Source organism: Rattus norvegicus, chromosome 7, assembly GCF_021556685.1.
Source record: "Rattus norvegicus strain SHRSP/BbbUtx chromosome 7, alternate assembly SHRSP_T2T, whole genome shotgun sequence".
Taxonomy (NCBI): domain Eukaryota; kingdom Metazoa; phylum Chordata; class Mammalia; order Rodentia; family Muridae; genus Rattus; species Rattus norvegicus.
The window spans coordinates 35,163,811-35,187,541 of NC_141540.1; the positions used below are offsets into that span (position 1 = coordinate 35,163,811).

At 49.3% G+C, this 23,731-nt stretch overlaps 1 protein-coding gene across 16 annotated transcripts in view; it reads left to right on the forward strand.

Moving 5' to 3' along the window:
- The window catches only part of Anks1b (ankyrin repeat and sterile alpha motif domain containing 1B), a 1,165,946-nt gene extending 1,151,358 nt beyond the window's left edge, over positions 1–14,588 (forward strand). For 8 of the 16 annotated variants that reach the window (XM_087557132.1, XM_087557139.1, XM_087557141.1 and 5 more), the window contains 2 exons: positions 7,249–7,416; positions 11,061–14,588. In XM_087557132.1, the coding sequence (XP_087413258.1) occupies positions 7,249–7,416; positions 11,061–11,171 (279 nt within the window). In that variant the 3' untranslated portion in view covers positions 11,172–14,588. Of the gene's footprint in view, positions 1–7,248; positions 7,417–11,044 lie in introns of all 16 variants that reach the window. The other 8 variants (XM_087557137.1, XM_087557138.1, XM_087557140.1 and 5 more) reach the window with 3 other exon arrangements.
- Positions 14,589–23,731: the final 9,143 nt, after the last annotated feature.

Genomic DNA, 23,731 nt, shown 5'->3' on the forward strand with positions numbered 1-23,731 from the left:
GACTAGGGAGTCCTTCCCACCTCAGCTCAATTCCCTTCTTGTCACACTCACCTAATGGCGTGGATGCCCTATCCAACACATTCTTCTCAGGAACAGGCTAGGCAAAGCGACCCCTTCGATAAGCGTTGAAGTGAATGAGTGTACGCTCACACTGCCTCGCTGCATTCTAGACAAGATTCGGGATGCCCCCATTAATAGATGCAACAGGCATGAATGTATGGGGACACATAAATGTAAACTAGGGGAAATACAGACTGGAGTCCAGGCCAGAGTTCTAGAATATCTAAGTCCTAATACCTGTTGACAGCACAGAGCTCTGCATGGTTATCAAATAGGCCTCTGAACGTCTAGAGGTCAAGGTGAGTGGCAGGATTTCTCTAAAAGGAAAATATACACCTTCACCACAAAAAGCAAATCCTCGGTGAGGCTTGAGTCAGAAAGCCCTGGTACCCATGAAGTGGTATTGCGCACCCATTCTCCATGAGCATCTATATAGTGATACTCCACAACATGGTATCTTGGGGGTGGGGAGGAATAAGTGTGAAATCATTCTTGACTTGAATGTGATGGTGCCCCCCACCCGGTAGAGCCATGTGAACTTGTCCAATCTTATCACTGTTGCTGATCCTGAGTCCCTCATAGATGGAAAGGTGGCGATAATTTGGCCTCTGTAACACACTGTGAGGGTTACAGAGTCCACAGTCCAGAGCAGTGGCCCTCAACCTTCCCAATGCTGTGACTCTTCAACACAGCTACGCATGTTGTGGTGACCTCCCTCCCCCCACCATAAAATTATCTTGTTGATAGTTCGCAACTGTAATTCTACTGCTGCTATAAATCATGATATAAATATAGGATATGCAGGATATCTACTATGGGATTCCCAAAGGGGTCAAAGCCCACAGGTTGAAAACTGCTAGCCTTGTCTCTGGGACACTATTCGGGCCTGGGGCAGTAGCTTAGAAGATTTAGACATAGGTTTAGATTTAGATCTAGACGGTAATGAGGGGGAAGCAGAAGATGCTTTGCTGAGATGGAGGAAATGCAGAGTTGGTGCTATGCTCCAACCCCGCACAACGCTTGAGAGTGGATGCACGGAGCGTCCACAGAGCGACATTCTCAGTGAGGCTTTACAGGAGTTAGACCAAAGATGATTTGACTCTCTCTTCTGTACTTGGAGAAGAGTCTTGGGAGGCTTCAGGTAACAGTAAGTGCTGGATATTGTAAAAGTCAACCGAGCGGACGTTAGGATTGAAATCCCATGTGAAAACCGAAGAGTCTAAGCCAGATTCATGACCAGATAGACGGCCAGCCCGCTGATCCACGGAGGCGAGCCAGACGAGCACCTGCATGCAAGCCCTGGATCGTGCTGGAAAATCATCCCTGGGGTTCTCAGCCAAAGAAGGAACAGGAGGCCTAGAGCCCCAAGGGGAAGCACGAGGAATGAATAGGATGAGTTTGAGAATCAGAATAGAAAAATGTTACAATCAAAAAAATTATTCATCATCATTTAAATGAAGTTCAGAACACAAAAGGAAGTTTTAAAAAAGTAATCCACTGTGGGGGTGTAGCTCAGTGGTAGAACAGCTGCCTAGCAGGGCAAGGAGCTAAATGTGATCCTTGGCATTCGCAGAGGGAGAGGGGAAGGGGAAAGGGGGAGAGAGAGAGGGAGGAAGGAAGAGAGGGAGGAAGGGAGGGGGAAGAGGGGAGAAGGGGAGAGAGAGAGGGAGAGAGGGAGGAAGGAAAGGGGAAAGGAGAGAGGGAGAGAGGGAAGAAGGGAAAGGGGGAAGGGGGAAGGAGAGAGGGAGAGAGGGAGGAAGGGAAGGAGAAAGGGGGAGGAAGAGAAGGAGGAAGGGAGGAGGGAAAGGGGGAGAGAGAGAAGGAGGGGGAGAGGGAGAGAGAGAGAAACCTTCCACAAGCTCAACAGTCATGATCACTAGTATTAATGTTTCAAGATATGCATGTTTCCTATGCATATGTTTCTACATACTCTTTAAGACATGATCCCACTGTATAGCCCAGGCTGTCCTAGAACTTGGGAACTTCATGCCTCTGTTTCCTGAGCACTCAGGATTACAGGTGGGCACCAGCAGGCCCAGCTTTTACACAGCCTCCTAACCAGTTGTTTTCAGTGACCCATTTTTGCATCATTTTTTAAAAAAGATTTATCTATTATTTTATGTATATGAGTATCCTATCTGCATGTACGCCTGCCTACCAGATCCCATTACAGATGGTTGTGAGCCACCATGTGGTTGTTGGGAATTGAACTCAGGACCTCTGGAAGAGCAGCCAGTGCTCTTAACCGCTGAGCCATCTCTCCAGCCCCTCCCCCGCCCCTCGTTTTCATCTTAAATGGCTACCCAGTATTCCACTGCCTGGTACTGTGTGCTGTATGAGATGTTCATGAAATCTTTATAGATCATCATGAACACTCTTAGACGCAATGTCACAGAACCCTTGAGCCTAGCAGATTTTCAAGCTCAGCAGAGACTTCCTAGGGAGCACTTAACTTACATGTTCCATTCCCTGGGTACCAGGACTTTGGGGGAGGGGTGCAGATTGCCTACAGTCTATAATACAGTTTTCCTACAGTCAAAAGGAAGGATGTGCCAAGTCAGCCTCAGGACCGGGCTGCAGGACAACGGGGTACATTTCTTTGTTCCTCTGTGATCCTCCTTTGTTGCCCAGAAGCAGCTTGGTGGGACCTTTGGCCCCTCCATCATTGGATGAGCATTTTATGGACACTATAGGTTAGACACAGGCCAGGGAGCAGGGGCATGACCAGGACAAGTTCCATTAGGATCCTGATGATGCTAAACTGCAGTCCTGGCTGCCTGGAAGAACCCACAGTTAACACCAGCGGCCTGTACACACACACACACACACACACACACACACACACACACACACACACACACACCCCAGTTTGCAAAAGAGAAATATGTTCCCATCTACCGGGTGCCATTAGACTTCACACTTGAGATATGTTGGTCCCTTACATTTCTCATCCACATATAGGAGTCCTTAGGAAAGAGGAAAAAAAGAAGGAAAGGTGTGATTTTTTTCATAAGCACCCCATTTTTATCCCCCCACTGAATTGGGACTCCCCGCCTTTATCCTAAATGATATAGCACATCTAGAGCACTTTTCAGGGCATGTGGCACATGGTAATACATGTCGGCCATTGGGTTCAATGTTGTCGGTGAGTCTCTAAATGATCCAGTAAGATAGATAGCTATATATGAGAAAGCTGAGGGTCAGAATAAGAGCCTTCCAGTAATTACCCCTATGACCACACCAAACATACAACGCACATGCATGTTACTGTCCTTCACTGAACTGTGCCATGTAGAAAACACTCAAAGCCACTGACCATTCGTCCCTAGAGATTTACGGCGGGCAGGTAAACTGGAGATTGAACCTACAGCCTTGTATGCGCTAGCTAAGCATTCTACCACTGAGCTACGACCTCAGCCCCAGGTGACTGTCTTCTCATAAGCCACAAAGACGCCACAAAGACACAGGAGAAGCCTAGGTCACAACCACATAGCATTTGAGAGTTCAACAAACACAAACCTAAAAGAATTCCAGTTTATGCCCACAGGTGGCAAAGGTGGGAAGGAATAACTGTGACCTTTGACAGGGCAGGACCCCAGACTTCAAATGCTTGATTGATAGCCACTGTCCACCACAGCTCAGAGACTGGGAGCTCCGCTTCACACACTGCCTAAGCCAGGGAGGGAGGGCTCAGCCAGCCTTGCTTTGCTGTTTATGGTGATGAGCTAAAGATTGCGTAATAAGCACCAATCAAGATAAGGGCGTAAAAGCAACATTTGTTTCATTACCCTCATGGTGCTGAGTCCATACTTCTGAGGTTCTGCTCTTTGCTCCACCATATCTGGGGTCTCCGTTTGGGCCGGCTTGGATGGTTGTGAATGACCAGTCTTGGTCTGCCTAGGCCTTGAGGTTCCTCCATGTACTTGGTGCCAATTGGCGCCATAAGTCCTACATGTAAGGGCTAGGCTGGGAAATGTGCCGTGGCTGGACTGGTGCAGCCTCGGTCCTTAGCAGGCAGCACCCCCGCCCCCCCCCCCCGACTCTCTCAGCATCCAATCACAATGGCCTCAGAGCTGTCAGACTTTACACAGCCCTGACTCCTGGAGCAATGCTACAAGAGGGCCACGCAGAGGCTGTGAGACTCCTCCCATCCGTACAACAGTAAAATTGCCTTCACATTACTCATGGTAATTAGCATATTAATATAATGACTATGCTTAATGTCTAATTAAGTCCTGCTACAATATGGCTTTCTATGTTGGCCTTATAGTGTCCAGCCCTTGGGAAAACCATTCTCCTTCCATTGTGCCTAGTGGGGATGACGCAGCTGAGGCAGGCGGAATGATCCGGCAACAAACACATGAGAATATGTCAGGGGGAGGGTATGGCTCCATGGTAGGAGCGTCTGCCTGCTCAGGGACCTGTTCCATCCCTGGAGAAAAAAGGAAGGAAGGAAGGAAGGGAGGGAGGGAGGGAGGGAGGGAGGGAGGGAGGGAGGGAGAAGAAGAGAGGACAAAAGGAGGTAGAAAGCAAGAAGGAAGGAAGGGAGAGGGGGGAGGAAGGAAGGGAGAGAGAGGGAAGGGAGAGAGGGAAGGAAGGAGAGACAGACAGGCAGGCAGGCAAGACACCTGTCATCCCAGCTTTGGGAAGGCTGAGGCAGGACGACTGCCACAAGTTCAAAGCCAGTTAGGGACTAGGTGATCTGGTCTCCCTTTCTTCCTTGGAGACTCTCCTAACACCAGTCACTCATTTAAAAAGAAGGGACCAAACATCTAACCTTGCATGGCACGAAAGCTTTTGGTTTCCCATAGTAACCCAGAGTGACCATTTGAAAGCCTCAGCCACTCAAAGGAGCAGCTTTGAGTTCCATGTGAAGGCACCCGTGGTCTCACTCAGCTCTCACTCTCAGGAAACTGCCTGAGGGTAGCGGTGAAGGAATCCGCACCCTAAGCTCACTGCTCCTGCGTGCGGAGGCTGCCTGTTAGCTTCTCACCAGACTCAGAAGACAAACATCTGCTCACAGCACCCTCACAGAAAGAACGGAACCATCCTGACATCTGCGAAGTCAGAAGCCCCGTCGGACTTCCACACACCCCGCCCCCACCTCCGTCCTGCCCCCTCCCACCCACCTCCTAGCCCCGCCCTGCCCCTGCCCCCCAGCCCCGCCCCTCCCACCCCAGCCCCGCCCCCACCTCCGTCCTGCCCCCTCCCCCGCACCTCCCACCCCAGCCCCGCCCCTCCCACCCTAGCCCCGCCCTGTCCCTGCCCCCTCCCCCGCCCCTCCCACCCCAGCCCCGCCCCTCCCACCCTAGCCCCGCCCTGCCCCTGCCCCCCTCCCCCCGCACCTCCCAGCCCCGCCCCTCCCACCCTAGCCCCGCCCTGCCCCTGCCCCCCTCCCCCGCCCCTCCCACCCTAGCCCCGCCCTGCCCCTGCCCCCTCCCCAACCCCTCCCACCCCAGCCCCGCCCTGCCCCTGCCCCTGCCCCCCTCCCCCGCCCCTCCCACCTCAGCCCCGCCCTGCCCCTGCCCCCCACCACCACCCTGAGGCAAAGCTGCCAAAGACTGCACAGTGCAGGCAGTGTAGGCAGAGGAAAGGGCTCAGTGTGCAGTGATGGTCAGAACTGCCTCCCAGTCCTCCTCCACCATCATCGGTTAGTGTGTTGCTAATTTACTTGTCTGACTCATCTGTGGAGGCAAACATGGCTTCGTGTTCACCACGGGAAGTACTTGGCCTAGCTGTACAAGGGACAGGATGACAGGATCAAATGTCCAGCTGATAGGAACATAGAGATCGACTCACCCTCTGTCCCACCAGCTCCCAAGATTATAGGCATTGCCCCACTTGGGTCCAAGACCAGAGCACTTGATGGGGCTTTGATCTAAAGTCTGGTTGGTCCAGACCTGGTGAGACTCTTCCCATGGCCTTGGAAAGCCACCTCATGTCGTCCATCCTCACTGAGTGCTGAGGACAACAAGAGTCCCTAACGCTTCTCAAAGCATGCTGGGAAGGGCTGTGGAGAAGTAATAAGAACAGGAAGGCAGAGTGTACTTTCCACAGAAGCAGAGTGCTACCTGCAAATCTGAAAAACACCATAGACACTGCAGGGACGGTCGCAGAATGAAAACCTTGAGACAGACAGTGGCTGTCCTTAGCCTGTGCAGCAGCACTGAGAACATCCTCAGGCTGAGAGTGTGGTTCGACACAAAGCATTTGCTAAGCATGCATGAAGGCCACAGGTTCAATGCCCGGGCTCGCTGGGTAGACCGGTAGGCACCCACTTCTATGATGCCTTCTGACATATGGATGTTGCAGCTCAGATCCCGCCTTTGAGCGGGCTAATGTCATGTTGTCCCTGTGGGAGAAAATAAGAAGAAGCTGCATGTGGGAGAGAAAGCAGAAGTCAAAAATAAGTATGTGAAGAAAGGCAGGAACAACCCAGGGAAGAACCGGTCTGTGCAAAGGATATATATCCGGGGAGAGGTTTGGTATGGTATCCTGGCCTGACAAACTCTCGTCTCTTGGTGATTTGATGATAAAATATAGAGCGTGAACCCTTGGGGAGTGCAAAACCCTCAAGAAATAGACAGATAATTAGCTCTGTTTGAACAATGTTTGCATGTTCACCGCTGCAACTGTGAGACTCCACGCCAGCATGACTAATGCTCGCCCCTCTCCTCCCTCCCCCTCCCCCGCCTAAATTAGACTCTGATTGTGTTTCAGATATATTCACTGAATCACAGATGTTTGAGGTAAAAAGACCCAAAGTTCTCAGGAACACTGCCCATGGAGCGTGTGGGATCATCTTTCGCAGGCTCCACCGGGGTGCTCCACACACAGGGACAGGGCCGCCACGACCCCCTTTCCCCATCCAAGTCTCATGAACACAGAAGCCACCCACAAGAGAGCTGCACCTGGAGGAGCCCCCCGGGGGGCTGGTGGGTTACTTGAGGACTCTGCTTATAGGGAATGAATGGGGGTAGTCTGGCAGCCTGGGTCCACACAAGGATGCTACCTCAGAGGCTAACATCCAGAGTGACCCGTTCTAACAGATTTCCCGTGAGTCACTGCAGCAGCTGCCAGTGGGGTAGTTCAAGGTCCGCGCTGTTCCTCAGCCATCCATTCACTCTGACCCTTTATGTGCCTATACAGTGAATGCTTTTATTGTTGTTTGTTTGTTTGCCCTTGCAGAATTTAGCCTATGAAATCATCCTAACGCTGGGGCAGGCATTTGAGGTCGCTTACCAGCTAGCTCTACAAGCAAGAAAAGGGGGCCATTCCTCCACGCTTCCGGAGAGCTTTGAGAACAAGCCCTCGAAACCCATCCCAAAGCCCCGAGTTAGCATTCGCAAGTCAGTGGTAAGTACAAGACAGAGATATCTCTAAGCCTGCAACCAGAGGGAAGGGGGTTGCGAACAGGACCCGGTGCGGTGAGGGAGGCCTTTAGAATCCAGCCTGCCCTCCCCTGTCCTTTCCCCGTGGTCTCCTGCTGGCATGTGACCATGACTCCTGCAGGCTCAAAGAATCCTCTCCCCAGAACCCAAAGGTAGCAGAGAAAACCACATTTTTTTCTCTGCCGCCTGCAGCAGCAGCCTTGCGAGAGCAGAACACTAGCCGCTGCTTCTGGTTTTGCCCCAGCTCACCAGAAGGCTTAGGAAAGTCTGGGGGCAGCCTTCTCTGAGGCCTCGCCTGCCACCCAACCGCGGGACAGAGCCTCTGCCCTCCAGAGAGATGTTCGTAAGCTCAAGGTGACGATATCCTAGCACCCTCCTGGCTAAAGCTCGATACCACAGTTTCTGGGTCTTTCAGGAGGCCGTGGCGTCACCATCGAGATGCCTGGGCCACGCCCCACCGGGCGCTTGCCTTCCCTCTGGACGGCTGAAGCTCTCCGCAGCCTAGTAACTGTTAGAAGGTGATACCCCTCCTCCTTGTCATCTGCCTCCCTCCAGGAACTTCCTCCCTTCCCTCCCTCCCACAGGATCCGCAGACATCCTGTCCCAACAGGCTGGTATGACTTCAAAGCACCGCCTCTGGTAGTAGCACCACCCCAGAGCTGGAAGGCTCCCAGCCAGCTCCCATCCGCTCTCTGTTCCAGCTACCATCCTGCATCCTAGAATCTCTGGGATTGGCACCGGGCAGGCCCCCAGAATGCGTTGCCCCCCCTCACCCCGCCATCTTCCCATCTGCTACATTCTCCTCCTCCCAGCAGCTCTCAACCTCCGTGTCATGAGGAAATAGACATTTTTAACCTCCAAAGAGAGGTTCCTTCCTTTGGGATGATGTGGCAATCTCTGGATTACACCTTTGGGGCCCCTCTCCTGTCTCTGCTCTTGGTAACTTCAGCACCCATGGGACGACCTCTCAACCTCTGACCTCTTCAAGTCCCTGACCATTGTCCTCCTGCACCCCAGAAGGCCTCTGCTGATTGGTCACTACCAGCGGCTGCTGCACCTCTCAGATCCCAGGTCACACTCCTATCCCTGACCCTCCTGCCTCAGCACCTCCCCAGCCCACGCTCCCTGCTCTCTACTCCCCCCAGACCTTGACACACCCCCAGAACCCTAGAAATGTCGGTCCAATTTGTTTTTAAGCATCTCCACCTTCAGGGTTAGCCAGTGCAGAACCTTGCCTCTCTACCCCTGTCCCCAGCCAAGTAAATGACACAACACTTCACCGTGCTGCTTGTCGCCAAAGTCCCCAAGTCACCTTGATTGCTGTTGTACCCACACCTCCATATCCGGCCCATGAGCAGAGACCAATCTTTGCTCCCCTCGAACACACTTCCAGTCTGCCCACTCCTCTCTACTTCCTCCATCACCCCCCTAATCCAGGTCCAGTACACACCCAGTGACCCCATTTCTCCCCACAGCAAAACCTGGCACCCTAAAAATAAAATACCAGACCCTACTCCCCCATCATACTCGGTGATACCCAGACCCTCCCGTTCCTTGAGTATATACTGCTCAGTCCTACTGGATTCTTTCTTTTCTTTTCTTTTCTTTTTTTTCTTTTCTTTTTTTCGGAGCTGGGGACTGAACCCAGGGCCTTGCGCTTGTTAGGCAAGCGCTCTATCACTGAGCTAAATCCCCAACCCCCTACTGGATTCTTTATGCCACCTGTGATTGCTCTCTTCCACCTCCTCTGACCTCCGAATTCTGCACCACGGCATGGTATCATTCAGGTTTTAGCTGCATGAAGCTTTTCCTAACCAGGGTAGATGCTTGGTCACATTGTAGCCTCTCTTCGTTCTACTTAGTGTTGACTGAGCTTTCTACTTACTGCTTATTTCTGCCTCTCTTCCTGCACAAAAAATACCTGCTCCACGAGGTACACTGGCATGCTGTCACCCCAGGGCCAGGCCCACAGCAGCACTTACCCCAAACCTGTGGTTAAAGACATGAGGTGGTAAGGGTGGACTTAACGAACATATCCTTGAGTATGATTATTAGACTTCTGAGTGTCCAGGAATGCACAGCGTGTTTGTGGGAATTGCCACTTACACGACTCCATTCCTTCTCCTGTGGGCTGGAGAAGTCTGTTCACTGCACGCACCTCCTTCCGGCTTCACTGCTGTCCACATAGACAACTTCCAGAGGAGTCCAAAGGGTTTGCTGCCATAAGGGCTCATAGAATATTCATCTAGACGCCCTCTCTGGAAAACAGAAGAGTACACAGTTTTACCTGGCTCAGGATCCAGGCCCTCACCAGGCTGCAGAATTCTCACATCCTCAGCTCTGGTTGTTTACTATTAGGAAACACACAGTGCTCCTAAAGGCCCTTCCCTTGTTCTAGGGAGACACGGTGGAAACCGCGGCAGAAGGCAGCCCGATAGGCTCAGGCCCTGCAGCCTCCAGCAGGTTAAAAAGTCTCCTGGTAGAGGGGACTGAGCAAGCCTTCCAGAAATTCCTTGGCCCAATTTACAGAGCCAAGTAGATGATGTCCAAAGGATGAGCAAACCATTGGGAAAAGAGCTTAACCGAAGTCTGACAGAGCTCAGACCTTAGCTACCCGCCCCGGGAATGACGTGCTTGGCTTTATGTAAATAAAACTCAAGGACATCTGAACCCAGGACAGAGTCTGCCAAGGTCTTCACTTCCTCTGTCTGGGGTACATCCCTCTCTGCCACTTCCGCTCCCCCTGAGATCTGTGCCTGCTTTCTGTCCACCCCAGTTCCTTTCTTATCCAGGCCGAGCAACTCGTCCGAACAGCACTTATTGACTATATGATTATTGTATGCCTGCTGTGCGTTGGGCTGCCAAGACCTTTCCCAGGTTTGGAGAAAATAGCAATAAAGTTAACAAAACCCCACCTTTAAGGGCATCCATTGTGGAAGAGGGAGTGGACAGGCGGTATGTGTCTGCGTCAGAAAGAGATCAGAAGGGGGAGGCTAAAAAGTTAAGGTGTCGGGGCTGGGGATTTAGCTCAGTGGTTAGAGTGCTTACCTAGGAAGCGCAAGGCCCTGGGTTCGGTCCCCAGCTCCGAAAAAAAGAGCCAAAAAAAAAAAAAAAAAAAAAGTTAAGGTGTCATTTTGTAAAGGGTGTAGCAAGTACAGCTTGTAGGAGAGGAACCAAGACTGGACCACACTGGCTAGGAGGCAACTGGGAGAGGGCAGAGGCCTCTTTCAGGGGTGGATGCCCCAGGGCCCTCTCCAGGGCAACTAGGCTGGAGCTCAGAAAGGCAGCAGGCCAGTGGGTGCGGCTCTACAGCGCCCTCATGAGGATGTAGGGTTCTTTCGGACCCCGATATGGGGGACTGGGAGGGTGGGAACCACCGCTGCTCCCCTGCCTCTGCGCCCCGGGGGCGGGGCCGGGTCTCACTCGCGTCACCCTTGCAGGCCCCTGCAGAGTCGCTGTGCAGTGCAGGTGCGAAAGCGCGGACGCCGCCCGGGCCGCCCCGCAGCGCGGCTGGGCGAGCGGGGCCCGAGGTGGGGTTCCAGCGGCGCCCACGCGGCCGCGCCGCCGCCCAGCTGCCGGATAACGGGCATCAGCCTTTCTGTTTTAAAGCAGATCGACCCTTCTGAGCAAAAGACTCTGGCCAATCTGCCGTGGATTGTGGAGCCGGGGCAAGAAGCCAAGAGGGGCATTAATACCAAGTATGAAACCACGATTTTCTGATACCCGCCGCCCCGTCCTCGCGGTGCCTTGCTCGCCAAGCAGTCCCCGCAGCAGGCTTTCCTTCGCGCCTCCGTGTCCACCCACCCCGGGAGGAAGACCGCTCCAGCTCGCGTGGCCTCGTCACGGGCGGAAGGGCGACGGCCATCCCTAGGGAGCCTTCTGCCAGCGAGACTTTGACGCCCCTTAGAGGCGCGAGGGGGGCTGCGCGGGGCGCCCCAACTCCGCTACCACCGCCTCCTTCGAGGTACTGCTCAACTGCCCCGTATTTGCTTTGCTTTAGTTGGGGGGAGAATACCTTTTTAAAAGTGAAGGGTGGGGAGAGGGAGGGTCTCCAGTACTGCCTAAAAGTCTAAACATCTTGGGTTAAGTTTTCACTGTCAGCCATTTCGAAGGGAAAGTCAGAACAGTACTACACACCCCTCCAACCCCCCCAAAAGCATCTGTAAAATCATTGTATTACTGAGTACAATTTCATGCAAAAAGACAAAGCAACCCTCACCAGGAAATTCTGCCCCCACCCCACCCGATTTCTATATTTGTGGATTTTATATGTAATCAACTATGTCAGATAAAGGAAACCTTTATTGAATGATTCAAAAATTTAAAAAGTGATTTAAAACAGAGGAATTTATTATGCACAGAAAAAATGTGTCTTGTATTAAATATTTTTATTAAAAGAATGTTTCATTAATGCATTCATATGAAAACTAGGTTTTGTTGTGCGGGATGTTTCTGGTTTCGTTTCAAATGACTACATTCCTACAGCTACTTGCCCTGAGGACCTGGCTTAGTTGTGGTGAAACCCTGTTGTCCTTGCCTCCAGAGCGGAAGAAAAGGCTAGGCTCAGGGGTGACCCGAAGTGCTGACTCACCCATAGCCTGCATAAGTGGTTTTTTTGGGGGGGTTGCTTTGGGTTTTTTTCGTTTTGTTTTGTTTTGTTTTAGCCTTTGAGGTGTTTTAATGAACATGTTTAACGAAAATAAAAGCTAGGGCTCCTGCTGTCAAGATTTCTGTCAAGGAAACCTTGTTTGAGAACGGTGTTAATAAAATTCTATTGCAAAATTCTTTTCTAGAAAAAAAAATAAATAACACAAAAAAGAAGAAATTCCAAAGTAATAAAAACTTTTCTTGAAACAGATTTAAAAAAAGATGTTTGCTTACTATTTGATTAAATAAATTTACTTACGTTTCTTTAAGGTATTTTAATTTTTTTAATGTCTCTGTGGAGTATTTGTATGATACCATAATGTATATTTCTGTAGAAACAAATTATATAAACAGTATCAATATCATTATAGAAAAATAACATTTTAATGTATATTGTTCTAACCAATCATATTGTGAATCATTTTGAAGTTCATTATAGCGATATTGATAAATTGTGAACTTGTCTTAATGTTTTTTTTTTATTAACCAATATCATTTTAAACCTGAGATTATCACATTCATCAGGTGGTGAGTTTTAAAGACAAACTAAATTTCATTTCAACTGACAAATGTATATGGTTTTAGTTCAGTATTGAAGAATTTTAATACAATATTAAATTACTTGAACTGAATAGTTCCTTGTATATATTTTGCCTATTCCCTGTTGATATGTATGTAGTAAACAGAGAAGAGAATAACGTTAAAATATGGTTACCAAAAGGAACTTGTATAGGAGGAGCAAAGCAGCCAACAGCTTTGCTGGGACACAAGCATATGTGTAAACAAGCTTGGGCTTCCAGATATAAATTTTGTAATTTTTGTCATTATTTATATCCTATATTAAAAAAAAGCACACAAAATAAAACAGAAGTTGTACAGTGGCTGGTGCCTGGCATCGTGTTGTGAGCACCTCCTCTCTTCCACTGAGGAGCAGGACCAAAGGCCCAGCCCTCTTCACAGATAGAGACTTGTTTTTCAATTGGCGACATCAGTGAGGGGGGAAAAGAAAAGGCTTGCTCATTTCCAAGTTCACGCAGTCTGAAAAAGGAATACTGTCTTCCGAAGCTTGAATCTCAGCCATAAGCCACCAGGTCTTTGCATTGTCTCTTTAAAAGTGGTGTATAAGGGGGAAATTGGCAAGACAGACATTTCTAAACAGAGGGGAACACAGACAGACAGACAGACAGACAGACACACAAACACACACACACACACACACACACACACACACACACCCCAGACTGCGTATGTGGCATAACATACAGCTTGCATGGGAAGCAGCCCCCTGCACATTGCTTATACATCCTCGAGTCCTTTCATCTTTTTTCCTAAAACGTGTGCACCCGCTATAAAGTGGGTGATGGGCTCGTCAGAGCTGGGCTGATTCTGTGGCCGGTGACCACCATGCCTCAGGTCCCTCAACCTCCATCACCCATGGCCCAATCCATAACTGCCACCCTTGAAAACCCAAAGCAGTCTGAGGGTGCTCTCTGCCTGTCACTCAGAGGCCTGGGACGTTGAACCCAAAAAAGCTAAACTTATGAAAGCCGGGCTGAAATGGGGCCCGGGGCCTGGGATAGCTCAGGCAGGGGTTTTCCACTCTGATGTTTCCACTGGGCCAGTTTGTTTCTTTGTCTCTATTTTCTCTGTTCATCCCGCTGAGTGTTTGTATCCATGATGATTCCAGCATGAAGTACGTAGCACACTCCAGTTAGGAGAAATTTTTTAAAGATACAAGACTAGCGTGGTGGTGAGATGAGATAGTCTTCTCGTGCTCGCAGCAACCTGAAGGGGCAATAAGGACAAAGAAGGCCATGTGGCAGGGTTAGCCCCCTCCAGACCAGGGGTACAACGGACAGTTGTGGTGAGCCTCGGAAAGGCAGGGGTAACCTTCCCTCTCCGTTCTTCACCCATGGCCAGAGCAAGGCAGGTAGTGAAAGGGATATGCCTGATGCAGAAAAGCCAGCTCAGGCATGGCAGGTGGGATTTATAGCTGGTTTTGTTTAAAGCGAAGGCCTGATATTTGATAAATGCAGTAACCAGCGGTTGAGAGTGACAAGCCCTTAAATGCGAACATTAATCAAAGGAGAACTTAAACGGCCCCCTTTACAGAAGGACTTGAATTCAATCGATCCATTTAATTTTTTTCTTATTAAACCGTGCTCTGTAATAAATCTGAGTGAATGGACCCTATGAAAACTCTGCTGGGCTTATTAATAAGTCATGGAAGTGGTTTTTCTCAAGTCGGACTGCTTGGGAATGTTGCCAGCCTATCTGATGTTTGGATGAGACGGAATAGACGTTTAAGCATAAAGGGCATATGACCACAGTCTCGAAAATCAGTCAACATTTGCACTTGGACTCCAAGTAAATGTTACTCCTACTTCTAAAATGAATTGAAGATTTGGGGAGTAGTCTAGTTTCCGGTGAGCTAGAATGTAACGCCTACGTTCAGAAATCTGTACTGGAATAAAAGCCTCTTTGCTGACATTGCATCTCTAAGCTCTCTTTGTCTACTGGCCATTCAATGAGTTAGCAACCTTTCCTAGGAAACACAGCATGGTGGTTATAAGCATCGTCTGAACAGAAACAATGACCAACAACACAGGCCAGCAGCACCTCTTCAGCCAGACCCAGCTAGACCCAGCCAGACCCACCCAGCCCCTGCCAGCCCACCCACCATCAGGCTCCCCACATTGGCCTCACACATATTTACAGCAATTGGCCCCAGGAGCAGAGCCGTTTCCCACAGAAGTTCTCAGACAAAGCAGAACTTGTGTATGGGGTCAGGCCTGTTGCCTAGTTGCTGTCCAGCGTACAGACCTGTTTCCCTGTACCCACAGGACTTGACTGAGTTTTTCTGGCTTCCTCTCAGGTCACTCTTCTTACTGGGAATTCACACCTTTTTCCTGTCTCCTGCTCCATACATTGCTCACTCCGGACTGAGCACACTGTCTTCAGTGTGTACCTCAGAGATCCGTAGCAATATGTCACAGCTACCCACTGTCAAAAACAGTTTTCCCTTTCTTCTCCAAGCCCCGCCCCCCCGCCCCCCAGAGACCTGTGTTTATAAAAGCTGTCTGGGCCCTGAACTTTCAAGGCGCAGGGAAGGAGGGGAAGGAGGAGAGGGAGACATAAGGCTAAACCATCCCATGCTGCTCACCTCCAGTAGGGGCACCCAGCTGTCTCCTGGAGCTGCAGCGGCTTCATGAGTGGCCTTACTTGATTCAGCCACCAGAGAAAGGTGGAGTCAGCTGATTGACATGCGAGGTCCCCAGAGTTCAGAAAACTTCTACATCATCTTACTGACCTAGTGGAAAAGCTGAGACAAGGCAGATCAATCTCCTCTGTGCTAAGAACTTGGTCTGAGAACTTGGCCTTGGGGGTCGTGAGTCGATACTTTTCCCTTCAGTTATTCTTCTCCATCCTAAGTCTCCTCTATATTCTTGCACTGCCAACCTGAGCATGTGGCCTCTATCCTCGGGGAGCCTTCAATCTTACTGTGGCCCACACAGCACTGTTCTGAGTGTTCACATTCCGGGCAGGAGAAAAGACAGCAGGACTAAAGAGTGGCATCGTTGCCTTGATGACTAAGCTTTTAAGAACTTTCCAGAAAGTTCCACCTCCAACTTCATAAAGTTCACTGGCCACCCCACCCCCCCAACCCCCGTTACTAGGAAGCAAAAAAAAAAAAAAAAAGATAGTTAAGCAACATAAGGGTTGTTAATGAAGAAAGGGGAGGAGACTGGATTTGGTGGCGACAGCACAGGAATAGGTAAAAGGCAAGCTCACACAGGTAAGAGGCTGGGACAGAGAAGGCAGGACTACAGGGGGCGCTGGTGAGGATCCTAGCAGAGTTGCTCCTTGAAACCCAACTGGGAAAAGTCCTAAGCCCCGCCCTGTGCTGACGCACACCTGTGCTGCCTGGCTTCCGGGGCTGTGAAGGCAGAACAAGTTTAAGGAGCAGCTCACACAAGACAGGAGCATTCGGCTGTAGTGCCGAGGGGACAGGCCTGGTCAAGCATCACCGCCAAGGGCAGGAGGGATCCACCTTGACCTCCACTATATACCAGAATCACATGGGAACTTTGAAAGCTATTGCCTGGGTCTGGTCTCCCGGGGCATGGTGACGATGTTGGGTTGGGGATGACTCTAGATACTTCAGTGAGGGAAATGAGAAGAAGCAGGACTGTCCCAGAACGGGCCGACACCCGCGGTTCCCACCGAAGCAGATCCTTAAGAATGTTAAACCATTTGCTGGGGTCACACAGCTGAGAAAGAACATTAGTACAGACAACACTGGCCAACACTAGCCAACCTAGTCAATCTGTGCTGGCACCCCCAAGCCATGTGCCAGGCAAGCCCAGAGTCTTGAGCGCCCCTCATTCCCAGCCCTCCTTGACTGCTCTGTTGAAGTGCACAAAGCCCAAAGGGAATGGAGTTTAGAACAGTTGGCAAGAGGGCAGATAACAGCTTTCCTGATGAGCAGAGGCTCTCTGGAAAGCCAACAGCCTCAATGGGTAGAAGCATGAGCTGCTTAGACGAAACTGTGTTTCCTGGTATAGAAGCAGCAGGAGCCTAACCCATAGATGAGGAATCCTGGACAGGACAGGAGTGAAGTTTGCAACATCAGCAAAGAGAATTACTGGGTCATTCATCATGACCTACGTCACATGCCTGACACGTTCTTTGCTTCCCGCAAGTCCTGTATCCCTGGCACATTTCCTATCTGATGGACGAGGAAAGCAGGCTCTGAAAGGCTGCAAACAGAAGGAAAAAATAAATAAATAAAGCGGGAAGTTCCAAAGCAGAGGCTGGGGAGAGGGCTCAGCTCATAAAATGCTTTCCTTGAAAGCTTTGAGGACCTGAGTTTGTGCCCCAGAACCTAGGTAAACTACCAGCCATGGTGAATTAACCTGTAATCCCCCTGTAGAGGAGGGAGGGATACATAGATCCCTGAGAGGTCACTGGCCAGGCAGCCTAGGCTTGTTGGCAAACTGAGAGAGAGAGAGAGAGAGAGAGAGAGAGAGAGAGAGAGAGAGAGAGAGAGAGAGAGAGACCCTGTCTCAAACAAACAAATAAAAACTAGATGGCTGGAACCTAAGAAAGGACATTTGATACTGATTGTCCCCTTGCCTATTCATTCAAGCATGCATGCCCATGTGCATATATGCTGTGCACACAGGAACATGTGCACACACAGGTTTCAAATTAGAAACAGACCCCTCAAAGGGAGAGCCAGGGTTATGGCTAACAACTCCCCATCCTCAATGTCACAATGACCTGAGCACCAAGAACAGACTAGGTAGGTGTCAGGTGCTGGCAATTCCAAAGCCTCTGTTTTGGCTCCTATCAGAGTGGTCAAAGAGCATCCCAGTGAGTGCCTAGAGGGGGAAACCTGACTACTGGAAACTCCTTGGGAACAGGAAAAGTCATCTAATATTGACTGTAGGAGCAGGGAGCTGACACATCGCTCCTGCTGCTTGGACAAGCGAAATGCCCGAGTGCAGAACTGAAATGATACTTTAAGACCCTCCTGCCGCACCCCAGCTTCTGCAGGAGGGCCAGGCTTGAGTTATCATGGGAGGCAGTTAGATAGCCAACCTCCTGTGCCCCATGTGCAAGCATGCATGTGTACACGTGAGCATGCATGTGTAGCGTGCATGTGTACACGCGTACTTGCACGTGTTTCCAGACAGGTAACAAGCGCCTTGCAACACTGTCTTGAGATTCCGTTAGATGGTGTGTGGAGACCACCCTGCCCCCAGCAGAGCGCTGAAGGCACTCTCAGAAAGTCCCGCTATCCACTCCTTCTTCCTACACTGTATTTGTTAGTCTCGGGAGTTGGTCCACATGGCTGGAGAGATGGCTCAGTTGATAGAGTGCTTGCCTATTATGAAAGAAGTCCCTTTTTTAAAAAAAATAAAATCTCTAGTACTGCATAAAACAAGGATATATACCTGAAATCCCAGCACTAAAGCAGGAGGTTCAGAAGTTTAAGGTCATCCTGGACTCTGTGAGTTCGAGGCCAGCTTGGGCTACTGGGCTACATGAAACCCTGTCTTTTAAAAAGCGGTATGTTTGTAGATGATGAGTCCGTGGTGAGGGGAATGGAACCACTACAGTTCAGGGTAAGGAGGCTAGCATCCCAGTCCCCAGATACTGAAACTCAAGCCTGTGCCCACACCTACTCCCCACGCCCAGGCTAATCATCTCCACGAAACCCAGTCAGGTCCCACCTGAAACCACAGATGCTCAGTCCAGTGGAGCTGGGCTTCCCACAAAAAAAAAAAAAAAAAAAAAAAAAAAGGAAAGCCAGGGTTGGATGCTAGCCCCAGCTTCTTCGCTGGCACCTGGGGTTAGTTCCTCTTCCAAAAGCTGGATGATGTACCAATGTAATTCCCAACATGGATGATAGAAGCAAGAGAATTGGGAGTTTGAGAAAGGCTTGGAATGAGTCCTTGTCTCAAAAAACTGGACGTGGGCAGGGGAGTGGATAAGGAATAGCAAGATGGCTCAGTGAGGAAAGATTCTTGCTACCAAGCCTGATGAGAGAAGTTCTAAATTCAGTACCCAGGACCCACTGGTGGACTGACTCCTGTCCTCTGACCTCCACACTCACCCACGGCATGAACACACACACACACACACACACACACACACACACACACACACACACACACACACACACCGGTTAGCACACATGCACACATCCCTGCAGGAGCACACGGGCACACACACCAATACATAAATTTAATTTAAAGACTGGGGATGTTTAGCTCTGTGGAGATGAAGTGAGGGTGGTCCATGCCTGGAGTGAACAGGAAGTGCTTCTGAGGGCAATAACGTGATGCTCTTTAACACCTCAGAGTATCTGCCAGCCCCCAGCCAAGTCCTCCGCATCTATGGAGTGCCCTGAAGTCCGCTTGGCAGCTCAGACTACACACCCAGAGCCGGGCCTTGGATGCTCCTAGTCCCAGGTGATGGAAAATGACAAGAGTACATCCTCTATTCACCTGTACACTGTGTGCCATCTGCTGTATTCCCAGCTCTGACATGCTGACCTCATACATGAATTTACAAAGGACGCCGGCAACTCACTTTCTGGAATTGTAAATGAAAATTCCCCAAGTTTTAGTTTCCTCATACTAGCAAGGAGACCCAGGAGCAAATTGCCGTCCAAGTGACTTCAAAGCCCTGGTCTCTGATGGGCATCACCTTTGATCCAATTCTTCAGCCCCTTCCCTTTGAACAGATGCCTGGAAGACTATTTCTTCTGCAGTTAACCTCATAGCCCCAGAGTAACAGGTTCTCATTCAGGTATCTTAATAACTGCTTAGCACATCCGCAGACCTGCAGGGAGGAGATGTGAGCAAGGAATCTTTCCCAGTGACCATCTTCAGAGACTAGGAACTATTAGAAAGGCAGTTCTCCTTCTCTAAAGGTCACCGGGAAAATTATAATATAGAGCATTTGTTGAATAATAGATGGCCTCTCCTGCAGGCTTCGACACTCTGGGGATATGTTTATTCATTCCCTATAATTTAATAGCAAACCTCTTTTATCCAAGTGAAGTTTTACAATCCCCTAATGACGTTTCACAGGAAAAGGATAACGCAGGACCATAAAGAAAATTCTAGTGCTGTGTTACAACACAGTTCATCACCTTTGCAATAACCTCGTGGATGGGGGAGCACAGAGACTCTCTTGCGCATCCAGGCACTTGGGAGCGTCAATCATGCAGCATTCACTAAGGCTCTAATTGCAGGACAAGCTACATTAGATCCCGGTGTTAAATAAAGCACATCTGCCTTTTGAGAGTGTATGATCTCACAGGGGGCCCAATATTCAAATAAGCAACATCAGAATGAAGTGATGACAGAAAAAAGATGTCGAGAGGTGGGACAGACCATCAACCTTTGAAGGTTGTTTCAAAGGATCTACAAAAGATGATGTCAGGAAAAACTAAAGTAGGGGCTTGGAAGGGAAGAGGGGATGAGAGAAGAAGAGGGAGAGGGGGAGGGGGAAAGGAGGGGAAGGGGGAGGGGAAGGGAAGGGAAGAGGTGATGAGAGGAGAGGAGGGGGAGGAGGAGGGGAGGGGAAGGGAGAAGAAAGGAGAGGAGAGGAGAGGAAAGGAGAGGAGAGGAGAGGAGAGGAGAGGAGAGGAGAGGAGAGGAGAGGAGAGGAGAGGAGAGGAGAGGAGAAGAGAGGCCACACAAAGCCATTGAACCAAGAGAGCACCCAGTACACAGGCCCAGGGTCACAGATTAAAGTTTATTCAGAGATGTTTAAAATTAAGATTAGGAAATGCCATGGAAAAGAGCACAAATGGGGGCCGGGGGAGATGGCTCAGCAGTTAAGAGTGAATACTGCTCTACCAGACAGTCCAAGCTTGGTTCCCAGCTCCCATGACAGATGGGTCCACAGAGAGCATTCTGTACTGTGTGTGTAGAGGAGAGCTTCCATGCAGCAGATGTTCCTTGCTCTCTTCTCGCTGTGGACACAATGTGACCAGCTTCTCCAACCTCCTGCTGCCTTGACCTCACCACTATGGTGGACTATACCCTGAACAGTGAGCCAAAGTAAACACTTAAGTTGCTTTTGCCCGTATTTTCCCACAGCAACAAGAAACGTAACCAATACCGGCTAGATTCAGTAAGAGGGGATTCAAGTCAAGGAGGAAAAGGAGTCTCAAGAATGAAAAACAGATTTTTGGATAAGAGTTTGTGCCAGCAGAGAGTGTGGGCATTTGCGATGGTTTGTGTATGTTTAACCCAGGGAGTGACACTATTAGGAGGTACAGCCTTGTTGGAGTGGGCGTGTCACTGGGAGTGTGGCTTTAAGACCCTCATCCTAGCTGCCTGGAAGTCAGTCTTCTCCTAGCAGCCTTCAGATGAAGATGTAGAGCTCTCAGCTCCTCCTGCACCAGGCCTGCCTGGATGCTGCCATGTTCCCACCTTGATGACAATGGACTGAACCTCTGAACCTGTAAGCCAGCCTCAGTTAAATGCTGTCCTTATAAAATTTGACTTCGTCATGGGGTCTGTTCACGGTTGTAAAACCCTTAGACAGCAGTGCATACTAGTGGTAGGCAAAGGCTCCAAGAAAGATTTCCCAGGGTGAACAAGCTAAGGGACTGCCTCATGCATAAGGAAGCACTGAGGTCAGAGAAAGAAAATAAACAATCAGAGTTCAATGCACAATACGCACATAGAAAACTAAGCAAAAGATGGAAGTCAGAGGTGTTGTGGCTATTCCTGTTGTCAACTTGACTCTATCTGGGATGAACTACAATCCAGAATTGGAGGGCACACCTGTGACCCAGACCTTGAGGCTGGAAGATGCAAGTTTCTGACCTGGATTTTGACATGAAGATCTTGAGGCACAGTGGCCATGAAAAGCTTAGGCCCAGAAAAGGTAGTACATTCCTTTAATCCCAGGAGACTGAGGCAAGGCTCTCAGGATCTCTGAGTTCAAGGTCAGCCTGGGACAAAGCAAGTCCCAGATCTAGGCGAGGTGGTGCACGCCTTTAATCTGGGCTACACCTTCTGCTGGAAGAAGAAAACTTCTTTACCTGCTTTACTTGCCAGCACATCTGTTGGAACCTATTTCTGCAGGAGACCAGCTTAAACTATAGCCTCATGGGACTGAGCATCTACTAGACTCTTGGACTTCCCACTCACGGCTGACCATTGTTGGGTTTTTTAGACTACTGACTGTTAAGTCATCACAATGAATTCATTCAAAATAGAGAGAGATTCCATATGTTCTGTGACTCTAGAGAACCTTGACTAATACAGGAAAATAAATATACACATGTGTACACACACACACACACACACACACACACACACACACACACACAGAGTATAACTTTTTCAAAGTCACAATGTTTTTGTTTTCAGTCACAGTGTTTTTACAGCCCAAGAGCCCGCAGTTCTAAACCAGGGGAAACAACTGGCTGGTTTCTACGAATGTGGTTTAACCCTGGCACAACTATGCAAACCCTCTAAGCTCCTACAATAGCTAAACTGTTTTAGAACTTCCTTTTTGACTGAAGACTCAAACAGCGGAAATACCTCAGCTTTCAAAGTCTTAGGCCCAGCTCTCTTAGACATAAGCGTGGTCTTTTATTTCCCTCCGTACAGAAATCTGCCTTTATTTCTCTGCTGGGGGTGATGTGAGAACCCCTGGTCCTCAAAAACATCTCAACAGCCTCAACCACTTACAGAACAGGAAAATGGCTAAGAAGTCGTTTTGGAAATGTTCAGCATCCTTAGACATCAGGGAAATGCAAATTTAGACTACACAGAGAGTTCATCTCACCTCAGCACCAGAAGAGCTATGTTCAAGAAAACAAATAGGAACAGATGCTAGTGAGGATTGGGGAAAGGAGGGTTCTCGTCCACGGTTGGTGAGGGTGCAAACTGATACAGCCACTGAGGAAATCAAAGTGGGGCGTCTCAAAAAAGTATAAATAGAACTTCCATATGACCCAGATTTACCACTTCTGGGCATATATCCAATGGATTCTATGTCCTATAAAGGAGCTTCTTGCTAAGCCTTGTTGGCTGCTGCTTTATTCACAGTTAGGAAATAGGAGTGGCCTAGGAATCCATCCATCAACTGACGGATGGGTCACGAAAATGCTCATATAAATGCACAGTGGGATTCTTTTTCATTTTCATATTTTAAAACTTCATTTTACACATACGAGTGCTTTATCTGCATATACATCTGGGCGTCACATGTGCGCCTGGTGCCCACAGAGATCAGAAGAGGGTGTCGGGTCCCCTAATGCTTACGTGCTGGGAATCAAATGAAAGGCTTACGTGCTGGGAATCAAACGCAGGTCTTCTCAAGAGCAGCAAGGCTTATAACCATGGAGCCATCTTCTCATCTGCGAACTAGAAGTTTACTCAATATAAAGAGAAATGGAATTACTAAACTCACAGGTAAATGGAGCTGGAAATAATCATTTCGAATCTGGTAACCCAGACCCAGAAAGACAAATACCACATTTTCTCTCCATGTGGATCCAAGCTTTGAAAAGTTCAGAGGAGGAGAGACAGGGAGAGACATGTGGAAGGATAATGACTCTTTCAGACATCACAGCTTATCAATCAAAATGTCCAACACCAGGGCGTGCGACTTCCCCCAGAGTTGTTGGTCAAGGGGATTCCATAGAGTCCCCAAACAGCCCATCAGAACTTCATGGTAAGATCACTTACTTACTTGAGTCACATGACATGAAAAAAAAAAAATCCAGCTGGCAGAGACCTGAAAGTTTCCTCCCTACTGTTAAGAGTTCACAGTACTGGGAGGTGCTATGCAGGTTTCTGGGAAGGCGGAAGGGTTATTAGTAGGGGAAAGGAAAGAGAGAGTCAAACAGTCTCACCAAGGTGTAGACTGCAGGCTACAGTCATGATAACATAATAACTCGTCTGGCATGCCAGACATTGATACCATAGTGACATGGAATGCTGTAGGATTGGCCAATGCTTTCTAGTTGGGTCTCAGAACTATTCCACAAGACAAGAACTCATGCTTGGTACTGTTAACTGAGCCAAGAACCCTTGGTTAAGTAGGTCGAACCAACTATTCTTTGGCTAAGTGAATCAAACCATCTTCTA